The sequence below is a fragment of the Helianthus annuus genome, chromosome 4, assembly GCF_002127325.2.
Source record: "Helianthus annuus cultivar XRQ/B chromosome 4, HanXRQr2.0-SUNRISE, whole genome shotgun sequence".
NCBI lineage: Eukaryota > Viridiplantae > Streptophyta > Magnoliopsida > Asterales > Asteraceae > Helianthus > Helianthus annuus.
This window is the reverse complement of record NC_035436.2, coordinates 116,632,412-116,644,464: the sequence shown is the minus strand read 5'-3', so window position 1 is coordinate 116,644,464 and position 12,053 is coordinate 116,632,412. Positions and strand designations below refer to the sequence as shown.

At 35.8% G+C, this 12,053-nt stretch overlaps 2 protein-coding genes across 4 annotated transcripts; one reads left to right on the top strand and one right to left on the bottom strand.

Annotated features, from left to right (window-relative positions):
• The first annotated feature begins 907 nt into the window (after positions 1–907).
• On the top strand, positions 908–3,908 carry LOC110936720. 2 transcript variants are annotated; one of them, XM_022179131.1, is made up of 7 exons: positions 908–1,191; positions 1,279–1,320; positions 1,392–1,496; positions 2,747–2,967; positions 3,065–3,101; positions 3,170–3,227; positions 3,627–3,908. In XM_022179131.1, exons 1-7 carry the CDS (start codon positions 1,051–1,053, stop codon positions 3,701–3,703), a joined length of 681 nt encoding a protein of 226 aa, XP_022034823.1. In that variant the 5' UTR covers positions 908–1,050; the 3' UTR covers positions 3,704–3,908. The 2 variants fall into 2 exon arrangements, with proteins under 2 accessions (XP_022034823.1, XP_022034822.1); XM_022179130.2 differs by having other exon boundaries at positions 913–1,191; positions 1,392–1,508.
• A 2,098-nt stretch (positions 3,909–6,006) lies between these two features.
• On the bottom strand, positions 6,007–11,294 carry LOC110936722. 2 transcript variants are annotated; one of them, XM_022179135.2, is made up of 5 exons: positions 10,886–11,294; positions 10,677–10,804; positions 10,482–10,594; positions 9,387–9,572; positions 6,007–6,279 (listed from the first exon to the last, which is right to left on the bottom strand). In XM_022179135.2, the coding sequence occupies exons 1-5, from the start codon at positions 11,173–11,175 to the stop codon at positions 6,274–6,276; spliced, it is 723 nt and encodes a 240-aa protein (XP_022034827.1). In that variant the 5' UTR covers positions 11,176–11,294; the 3' UTR covers positions 6,007–6,273. The 2 variants fall into 2 exon arrangements, with proteins under 2 accessions (XP_022034827.1, XP_022034826.1); XM_022179134.2 differs by having other exon boundaries at positions 6,012–6,426.
• Positions 11,295–12,053: the final 759 nt, after the last annotated feature.

Genomic DNA, 12,053 nt, shown 5'->3' with positions numbered 1-12,053 from the left:
ACAACACTCATCAAGTTCTGATCTAGATTAGGTGTTTTCGTGTCGTAGAGCGTCGAAACTCGGTCCGACTCACGATTGAAACGTAATAAACGATTGTTATTTATAATTCGATTCCTACGATTACCGTTTCGTTAACGGATTCCCCACATAAACGAAACGATACGCAGATCTTGTGTTCTTCAGTGAACTGATCCGGACTCACAATTATTAATTTTGGATGATGTTTTTCAGATGGAAAAACATGTAAGAAACATTATAATGCTTTATAAAACTATGATACTTAATGATATTAGTATTGATGCTTTAAATTTATTATGTGTAGTGTTTTTATTAAATGTTATATTGGTGTATCATGTGTATTATTGTAAACGACTATATATGAATGTATGAATACTCCTGCAATTCGTAAAGAATAATGTATAGTCATTTGTGTTTTTAAATGTTACATAAGTGTAAAGTGTGTAAATTGTTGTTGATTATTTATTAATGTATGAATGTTTATGCAATCCATAAAGGACAAACCTAATAGGTTATAAATTTAACAACACACATTATCATTTGTTGTGTTAAAACGATTAAACATGTTTATTATTTATTTATTTATTTTTTGAATGGCTAAACTTGCACACCATAGAGATTGAACCCATGACCTCCTACTATCCCACACCTTTATCAAACTCACCAACACCATTGGGCTATTCCCAATGGATTTTATTATTTATTTGTTATTTAAAAGATGTTCCCTTTTTTTATAATCCATTTTTAATTAAATCTTAAAAAAATATATAGTTATTCGTCATTTAGTAAAATATGGTATGTAAATTTTTAGAAAACCACCGTGTTTTTATATGAGTTTTACACCCGGTAAATCTATCATATAAGAACAATAATGATAGGGATTTAATTTATGTGTATTATTATAGAATAAAAAGGGTAAAGAGGAAGGGCTCCTGTGCTGAGTAATATATCTTGAATTGGTTTGGGACAACCATGATTCTTCTTCTTCTTCTTCTAGGGATCAACTGAAGAGAAGAGAAGGATTCGGGTATTATGTCGTCGGATGAGAAGGAAAAAGAGAAACAGGGTAATTCAAGACAAGGCGTACGCTACCAAAAGGAAGAAGAACAGGAGATAGGGATTTGGGGGATTCTTGTTTTCGGTCTAATCGGAGCTACTGCCACCACCCTTGCTGTATGTCTGTTTGTTTCTTTCCTTCCACTTATCATCCATTCATTCATTCATTCATGACACACCACACACTTGTATTTTGATTGATAGGTTGGGCATATGCGCCAGATGCTTCATTGGTTTTCTTCTCAGGCAGTATATCTTCTCCATCTTTCTTTGGATTGCTATTCTTCTTTCTCATTCTTACTATTATATCAAACCAGGTTACAAAATCACACACATGGAAAGCCACTAACTTTCAACAAGAATCCTGGAAAAGATATAACCGCCGCATGCAGGAAGCTTATGAAGAAGAAATGGAGAGAGTGGTATGTATGTATGTATGTATGCAACTGTCTGTCAATCATCTTATTTATGTTTTCACAAGTATGGTATGGGGAAGAAGTATTAAATGGTCATTAGGGAATTCATATTAGTCTTAATAGTAGAATTAAGATTTGATTCTCTGTCATCACCTAGACAGGATAAGAAATGAGGATTTTAGGGAAAGGTTAGGACTAGCTACTATTTCGGATAATTGGAAGGGAGGAGGAGTCCCAAGTTGACTTGGCATGAGCTGATTAGGAAATATTTGCTAGAGTTACACCTCTCTTAGGACATGGTCCAAGATAGGGGTTTATGGAGACGTAGGATTAAGGTTAAGGACTTTTAGGAGTAGATTCATTAGGTTTGAGCATTGGGGTAGTTGCTTAGCGTTTCTTTCTTTTCTTTATGGTCTAGGCGGATTTTGCATTGATTGTTTTTTTATTTTTTTTCTTTTTTCATAAATGCTTAAGTGGGATCTTGTAATTTGAAATATTTGTTCTATTTCACTATGTTACCTAGCCACCACTTCTCTGCTATTTAGTAGTGCTCTGTTTATAGATTTGTTTGATTTCTCGCTTTTCTACTATATGCCTTTGGTATCGGGGGTCTCTCTGGAAGCAGCCTCTCTATCCCTAAGGTGTGCCTACATCTCGCCCTCCCCAGACCTTACCAGTAGCTTTGCTATTTGTGGGATTTACTGGGTACGATTGATTGATGTTTTCTGATTGGTGGTTGATGATGTGTGTCAAGATCATTATTTTTACAAGTAAGAGATGATATGAGTAAAGTAAACAACTAGTATTTGCGTCCCTAATCCAAGTTTTTGCTGGCTGGTTTCTTTTTTGTTTGATTGGAGTACCTGAGCCTAACAGACGTAATATTTCTGTTAAATGCGATGTGAGATCAGAAGAAACATACCCCCACCCCAATGTATTACTTGCCATTTGCCTCCAAATCCATATTACAAAAACATTTGCAGGATACAAAACACAACCCTACCTCAATGCACATCAGTTGACAGAAGTAGGCTAATCCTTAACTGGACAGAATGATTGATATATGCACATTGATTTTCACAACCAATTTGCAATTTGTGAAAGTCATGATTGCTAATGCTAATCCTTAAAACACACATCCATCTTGAAAGTCCAAGTTTGTTATTCGTTTGCATTCTAATATACATTTTGTTCTTATCAGTTTGCTCTGCCACTACTTTTGTGCTTCATATCACTAACTAAATATATTTTTATAGGAACGTATAAGGCGCATGCAAAGTGTGTTTAATCGGGAAAAAAGTAAACAAAGAAGGAGTTACGAAAGTTGGAAGGAAAATAATAATGCCGGTGGATATCATCAACATTTTCAAAGGGAGGATTGGTACTGGAAAACCGAAACATCACAAGGGCAGCATAGAAAGGAACCTCCTCGGAATCATTCATTGTCACATCACTATGCCATCTTGGGTCTCAGTAGGTAAAACCTTGTTTCCAACGTTGCTTAGATGATGGTAGTTTATTTTTTATCTTATATAAACAACTAAGGGCTCATATTTTTCCTGGTAATTAATTAGGTCAAGAACAAAGCCGTACACCGATGATGAGATAAAGGTATTCACTCATTGTTACATTCTCATTTTTGTGCTTTTATAGGCTCATGTAAATTTTCTTTGATGCAGACTGCATTCAGGAGCAAGGCAAAGCAATTTCACCCTGATCAGAATCAAGACAATAAAGGTGGATTTTTTTTTTTTCCATTTAAATCTAATAATCTCAAGATGTGATGCAAACGCAATTTTAAACACACGTTTTTTAGCAGATTTTTAATTTACATATGTCCTGCTTAACTTTAATTTTTTATGTTACTTTAAACTTGGGCGTAAGCGAGCCGAACCAAAGTCAAGCTCGGGCTCGTTTATTTAAAGTAGCTCACAAGCAGCTCAGCTTGTTTACACCGCTACTCTTAACATTAATAGTGAAACCGTGTTTGGATTTGCTTCTATTGTTTAAAGTTGTAGTAATCGTATAATTATTGCTTAGTGTGTTAAGAAATCCTATTATTTACAGAAGTAGTACATAAAACCGGTCAAAACAAACCGATTTGTGTTAAAATTTGAGAATTCTGTTTTGGTGCAGAGGTTGCTGAAGCAAGGTTTAAGGAGGTTATGACATCTTATGAGGCCATAAAGACGGAAAGAAAGAACATGAAATAGATAACACAGGATATGAGTTATTGATATTTACAAATATCATGTAGTTGCCAAATGATTGTATACTAGTCAAATGTTAGGCGTTTTCTTCTTGGGCTAAATAAAATTTGTAACATTTAAAAAGTTATTTACAGTGATAATGACGACATTGTCACATAGTTAATTTTTGAAAAAGTTTTTACTTTGGGTTCTACATGAACTCGTCAAATAGCGTGATGTTTGTCGAATCCATCGTGTGTCTTTTTTGGTTTTTCGTTTAAGGTACAAAACTAAACACCAAGGTAGTTGGATTATAATTATTTAAATAAATTGTAATTGGATCGCTGATGGTGGCAAAAATGATACACGTTAGAACGGGTCAAGTCAAAATCGGCCAATCCAAACGGGTCAGGTCAAAAGACTTTCAATAAATTTACTCGTTCTATAAGAAACAAAATTATAATAATAATGTCAAAGATCACTTAGGGGTAGGGGTGGTTATCATTCATCACTCACTCACAACTTCCAATCAAGTTCTGCCACGTCATCGAGCTTTATTTCATCACTGGTGATGGATTTTAGTGGAAATGTCCATCACTCACAACACCCAACAATAAACTCTCACATTCTTCCATTTTTCACGCGTGATACATTCAACGGTTATCAAATTGATGCGTGATACAATTGAGTGATGGTGGTGTTTGGGATTGTTTCACGCGTGATATACACTCATCATGGGATAAAAGACCACCACCCCGGGTCCCCTTAGAGAACACAAAACAGCCACGTGTGCGAGCTGAACTGTTTTGTGCGAAGCCTTGCCTTCGTACGAAGGCACTCACTCCCCGGCTTCGTACGGAGGCACTCCCCGGCTTTGTACGAAGGCACTGACTTCGCACAACCCAACCCAAATTCTCACCTGTGACTTGAACCAAGACCTCTCCGGCTCTAAGTTTAATCAGTAGCTTAAGGCTGGAGAGATGAACACTCGATTTCCCCGAAGACAGACGCGAAGAACACTCGATTTTGGACAATGGAAGCAACACTTGTACGAATCCTCCCTTCGTACGAAGGCACACCTTCATACGAACACACTAGCTTCGTACGAAGCCTCTGTATCCCACTCGACACTCCGATTTCGACCGCTTCAGCACTTTGGAAGACTTATGCTTCTGTTCCCGTACGCAGGCTGATCCGGTGCTCCCTTCAATCCATTCCAGACCATGTTTACTTGCTAAGCACGCACTGTGAGTATACTCGAACCCCTTTTTTCACTTAACGCACACAACGCTTAAACTCTTTTATAAACGCTAACCGCCCTCGCATGTTATACGTAACTAGTTGAATGCTTGTATGCGATGTTTACACAGTGATGACTTGCCATACCACCCTTAGCAACGATAGTACTATAGTTTGGACTCAGCACCTGTTTATTCAGTGGTTGTTAAGGTTTACTTACTATACGTCATACGTGCTCGCTTCGGTGAACACGTATCGCGCATACTCTACTCACAATCATATTGGTTAGTTCGTATCATTGTCGATAACTTACTTGATTCGCCCTTTTACGTGTTACATGTTGGTTATGCGTAAAAGCTTTATTACTATACTTATGCAAACTTTTGTACTCACCTTTACATTATTGTATTTACTTTATTTTAACATATGTAACAAGTTTTCTAATGACTATATAACGGTAACAAATGGCGCTTGCGGTATGCACATATAATGTATATATTTGTGGACCATCGGGGAGCAAAAGTGAAAGTGTACTAATTTTAACGTTACTTTACTAATTTCGTGAAAATAACATTAAAAGAGGGGGATGGTTAATCATGCATCATGTGGTGGCGTTGATAGCCGGAAGACAAAAGGGTACATGCACTAATCGGTCTTTTCCCGATTGTTAAGTGTCATATGCCTCGTGTCCAAAGCTTGATGCAAAACTAATATCGAGCCAGGGAAGCAGCCTCTCTATTTCTACGAGGTAGAGGTAAAGGTTGTCTATATCTTACCCTCCTCAGACCCTAACTTAGTTTTGCTATTGATGGGATTTAGTGAGTATGATGATGAAATGGCTAATTTGACTAAAAAAAAACAAATCAGTTAACCGGTTAAAGTGAGTTAAAAAACCGGTTAAATAACCACTCAGTGTAAAAAAAATCCCAAATCGGTTGCTAACCTATTGTTAGAAAAACCATCATTGGTTACTCTACCAATTATATTCTCTGGTCACGCTTTAAGTTATCAACCGGATTCGGTTGAATAACCGGTTTTCACCAGTTATGTTGTGCAGCTCTACTCCGAAACATAACCGATAGCCAGTCTGAAGTGTGTTAAACCGAATTACCTTAAAGAAACATATAAAACAATCCAATTACAAATAAAAAACATGGAAAAGACCAATCCCACATGAGCGCAGATCTGCGGCTATTGGGACCAAACCCATCAATGTTTTGTAGTTGTCTACTTGTCCATTAACCGCCTTACAATAAAAAAGCTAGGAATGAAGAGTGGATAGGGTGCTGCTACACGTTACAAGGGTGACTAAAACATATTGACATAAAAATGTAACCCACAAATGGACTTTCAATCTAGACCTGTATCAAGAGAAACAAGCTGGTTAAAAGTATTTTGTAACATTGTTGCCTAAAATTACCAATACTTTACAATATGAGTATGAATTTAAACTTGAATCAGGGGCAACATATTATCTCTCACCATCTTCGTACCAATGATGTAAGCAACTATAAAAGAATAACCAAAAATTTGTTCGTTAGAAAATACAACTAAATAGCATAAATCATTCTTCTGAGCTCCTATCTCAACATAAGAATTTTTCTCTATTATGTTAAGGAGCAACATGTACATGGGACTAAAGCTCCTCTAATTCTAAAAAATAGGAATACAATACACTTTCTCCTAACTATTTATTAAACGTGAAAAAACACAAAATGAGTCTTGTTGACTAAGAAAATTTACCAAAAGGGCCCTTGATTTTCTTTTCTGATAAGAAACTTGACTTTTTTTTTTCTAAAGAGTGAATTACAAATTTTGTCTTTATCTTTATCCCGACTTTCAGACGGTGTCCTTTATCTTTAAAATTGATGAGTTTTGTACTTAATATTTGAAAATCCTACACCTTATGCCCTTTAGGTCTAACCCAGTTAATTTTAACCATTAAGTGAAGGGCAAGTTGGTCTTTTTACCCATTTATATAACAAATCCATTTTTTTAATAATTATTAAACTTATCTAAACATACACACTCTCTCTCTATCTCTCTCTCTCTCTCTCTCTCTATATATATATATATATATATATATATATATATAGGGGAAGGTTCAATGCAGAACACTAAATACTGCGTCGCAGAACAAAATGAATCACTATTTTTTTCAATCCTAAAAACCTAAAAAATAAATGAAAATGTTATAAATGTAAGATTTATTGTTTCTCACACTAGAATTTAAAACAAAATATGAAAAATCTTCAGTTTTTAAATAACCTACACACATGTAGGTTATGCGTAGACTAAATTACCTACATGTATGTATACTATGTGTAGGGAAAATATATGATTTTTTATGTATATATAATACACATATGAATATAAGAAACATAAAATTTAAGAAATATGAACGTTAAATCCCAAAATTTAATGATTTAGAGTTGTTCTTTTTTGTTCTCGTAATAATTAGTGTCCTGTAATGATCCTTATCCTATATATATATATATATATCCATAACCACCACCAATTTTCATGAATCTTGTCCAACAAAAACTCTACCTGATCTGATATTTTAGACAAACGCCTTACTATAACAATAATCCCCCCAACCATATTACTAATTTGTCATAATCTACTTGATATCCAACATGCGCACACACTAACTGTTGACCTAATTTCCAATTGTACACATTTCACCTATATATCACCATCTGATTTTAGATCTACAATTCTTCACAGAAATCACTAAAAATGGGAAACGCTTTTGGATGCTCAGCCTCTCTTGCGAACGATTAGTGTCGGCTGCGAGAAATGGAGACTTCGTTGAGGCGAAGTTGTTGCTTGATTGCAGCCCTCGGCCTTCCGAAATACTCCACTTTTGGTGTATTAAATTCGCCTCTTCACTTAGCTGTTGTTTTTTAGGTTATGAGCTGGGGCGACTATCAAAGTGGGAGCCATGCTCCCCATTTTGCAGTTGTGAATGGGCATGTGCACTGCATACATCTGGTTGTGGCTGATTTTGTTCCTAATATTCCTCTTGAAGATGTAGATGCACAAGAAAATGGTGATGAAAGCAACAGTCTTTTGGGGGTCGGGTGGTGCTGTGGTAGTGTGGGGGTGGTGCGGTGGTGGTGTGTGATAGGATACGATTCTGATTACTAACAATTCAATTGAAATTTAGAGAAGCACTATAAACTGGAATTGAAATTGATACGAAGAAGATGTTCCCAGGGCTACGCCCTCTCTCTGTAAACAGAGCCTAACAAACTACGTATTTTCCTATCCCCCTCCCCAAGTAATTACTGACTCATACTTATACTATATTATTTGCACTTATCCCCCTCCTACAATAGACAATTGACATTTAGACTAGAAACTAGAACATGATTCCTATCAGTGTGAAGGTGGGGGTGGGTGGTGGCAGGTGGCGATGTTGGATATAGAGAGTAGAGAGAGAGAGAGAGTATGTTTAGATATATACTATAAATAATTCACTGTGTTTTAGTTGTTAAAATGGATTTGTTATATAAATGGGTTAAAAGACCAATTTGCCCTTCACTTAATGGTGAAAATTAACTGGGTTAGGCCTAAAGGACATACCGTGTAAGATTTTCAAACATTAGGTACAAACCTCATCAATTTTAAAGACAAAGTACACAGCCTGAATTTGATATAAAAATTGATGACAAAACTTGTAATTTACTCTTCCCCAAATAACGAAAGGTAATGCAGAATGAAATACGGTGTCCTTATGTGCGGACAACACATATCCTGATTGGATTGAATTATTTGCAAGACTCAAAAGTCAGCGGCCATTTTGGTAAGTTTGTTGGTCAACATGGCTGATTTCGGATACATGAAACATACACATGATAATCAGGTTTTAATGTTTTTGGATGTGGTCTAAGGAACTATGTAGTTAATATCCCGATATATCACCCGATATATCAGTGATATATCGGTTATCAGTCCCCTGCCGAGATATCGGTACAAAATATCAGTCAGAATATCGGTACCGATAATATCGGTACCGATAATATCGGTGATATTGACCGATATTTGAACGATATTGGACTAATATATCACCGATTTTCCCGATATCAGTACCTTTCTTCTTACTTCTACCATTCGCCTTTCTTCTTATTGTTACTATTAGTGTTTTAAGTCTTAATTGTTAGTTGTTAGTGTTTTAAATCTTAGTGAGTTCCTACTTGCTAAAATTGTTAGTGTTTTGCAAGTTACAAAAGATTAATTTGTTAATGGTAGGAGAGTATACTGAATTGTTAGTGTTAAATTTATAAATATATAAATTTAGTATGATATTAAAATTACCAATATCCCACCGCAATAACCGATATCTCAAATATCGGTCGTTGACCTATATCCGATATTTTACCGCATTAACTACTTAGCTAGGGAATTGATCCACTAAACAAGATCAAATAGCAAAGAGTTGTGGGTGTAGAGGGATAGCTACCTCAAAGAGTTCAAAAGGATTTCCACGCTTGTATACATCGTTCTTCTTGTTTTTATCCTCAGCTAAAATGTTGGATAACAATGCTCTCCATCCAATAAGTAACAAAGCAGTGCTACCCATTGTTACAGCAATAAATCTTGTAGGGGGTATGTGACCTATACTTGTAGCCCGTATAATTATTCCCAACTGAAAAGAAAAAAAAATCAACTCGTAATTTAATAGAATCATTTAGCATGAAAATAATCATGTAACACATTAAACAAGATGGTTTCTACAATTCAGCCTCCCATAAATACTTATTCCTTAACTAGACACTTAATAGATAAAAACTGAAGGAAAATTGATTAATAACAATAAGAAATTAAGTACTTAACCCCATTATTAACAAACCAAATACTCGATTGGTCCGTTTTTATGAAACAAAAACACCCTAGTTGGTAAGGAACAGCACCAAGCCTAGGTTTGCTCGACTTTAGCCATCCTTACAGCTTATAATCTAATAAGACTTAGCTTTAGTCACTTAACTTAATGATTTATTATGATACCTCAATGTTAATAATTTGTCGCAGAAACATAAGGCCCCATTTGGTTGACGGATTCTGAATGAATTGGAATCGAAGTCGGAATTAATTCAATAAAAAAAATTGTGTTTGGTTGGTAAAAATGGAATTGTATTTGAAATTCAAAGATTCCATTGTAATGTTGTATGTTTACCGAAAGCCCCCATGTCCCTGATGAACCAGGAGCTTAACCCAGAAAGATAAACATTATGTAACCCAGAAACAATCTTTGAACATTGATAAATAAATATGACCCAAAAGCAGTCCATGAACCAAGATTCGATTTTTTTCACACTAACATAAGGAAGACACCAGCAATTTTGTACTTAGGGAGAACCTTTTGCAATATTACTGTTAAACAAGTATGATGTTCAAGGTGAAGCAGAATCTGGATTCAAAGATTTATCTCTGATTTGTTTTATGGAACATCGATTGGCATTAATGGAATCTTTCACACTGATTGATAGGTTAGGGAGGGAATTCTACAAATATATATAGAGAAAACATGAAAGCAAAGAAGAGAATAAGCACTTACAGGAATACCCAAAGCCCAAGATTTGACAGCAGCAGTAATGGCGTTGGTCTTACCGTTCAACCCTCGCCCATCATCTCCATATCCACCAAGGAAATAAGCACTCAAAAACCACCCTGCCCCCCACAATACGGATAAAGTGTAAAAGGATGGTGTGAATTAATTATTAAGTAAGTAAAGCAAAAAAGACAGACCGACCAGCAATAAAAGGGTCAGCAGTTTTCAAAGTTTCAGCATCAAAAACAGAGAAACCATGACTAAATCTTCCTATTGCGGAGAACAAGAGTATGGCCAACACATCACCACCAGAAAGGAGAGCAACATGACTGATGAGAGAGATAACAAGTTAGAGATTTAATTTAGAAGCAAACAGAAATAGAAATAGAAAAAAGAACAAGAGTGCGTACCCCCATTTCCTGAAACGGGAAGCGGTATCTGGTTTTTCGAATTGAATGACGCCTTCAAGAGGGACGTTTTCTTGACTGACCAAGGAGATGGGTTGTTCCTCAGAATTGGGTGTGGGTGTGGGTGTGGGTTGGGCGTTGACGATGATAATGCTTCTGCTGCGATCAGATAAAGATGTGGAAGAAAAGAAATGGGGGCGACGGCTGGAGAAGAGGGGGCTGAATTTGGGGGGATGAAGTGTTTGGGTAGATAAAGCGCTCGTACCTCCGGCGGGAGCTTGAAGATAAAACATGCTTCCTTTCCTTTCCTATCCTATCGCTTCTTAATCTTCGACCCTATATTTTCATCATCTCGGTTCTTTTCTTTTAACATTATATGTGTAGTGGGAGGGGGTTTAATGGTTTATGTGTCCGTCCTCACTCGACATTATGTGAAATTATCTTTAAACGGGTGCACTGGTATAATTTCTCATAATGTCTTATTCAATAATTATTTAATTAATTATTATTATTATTTTTATTATTATTTATACTACCTTATTAAGCAAACTAGGTTTTTTACTCTTATGGTAATTTTACATTGTGCACACATTTTGAAGCAACATGTACAAGAGAGCCAAGCTATGTTAGAGGGGGTAAACTTACACATTGTCCAAAAATTTAAGACACTTTAGGGGCATTTTAGGGATTTCATAGAAATGCAAATGAAAGCCATTAAAAAGCTTCTTGGTGAATCGTCTGTGGATTGAATGCTTACTCCTATGAATCGTTTGTGCTTCCCACACACATATACAAGACACTCTGTCTCTCTTCGTCTTCAATTTAACCGATCATCCTACACGTCTTGCTTGATTTTTTAGGGTTTCGATGATTGAATGGTGGGAGCAAATGGAATACGCGAATTGAATCTAAATAGGGTTTGGTCGAATTAACCTACTTCCAGTCGTTCTATATTGCTTCTGAAATCGAAAAAGTGTATGATTCTGATTGTTAAACATAGAAATCGCAGGTCTCAAATCTACGCTGCCTAATTCAACTGTTTCAGAGGTATGTCGTGAACTCAATGAATTTTGTGTTTTTTTATTGTATATTTGTATTTGTGACATCATTTAGCATGTTTCGTTTCAATTGATTGTATGTTATGGATGAAATTCTAATAATGATTGAGATA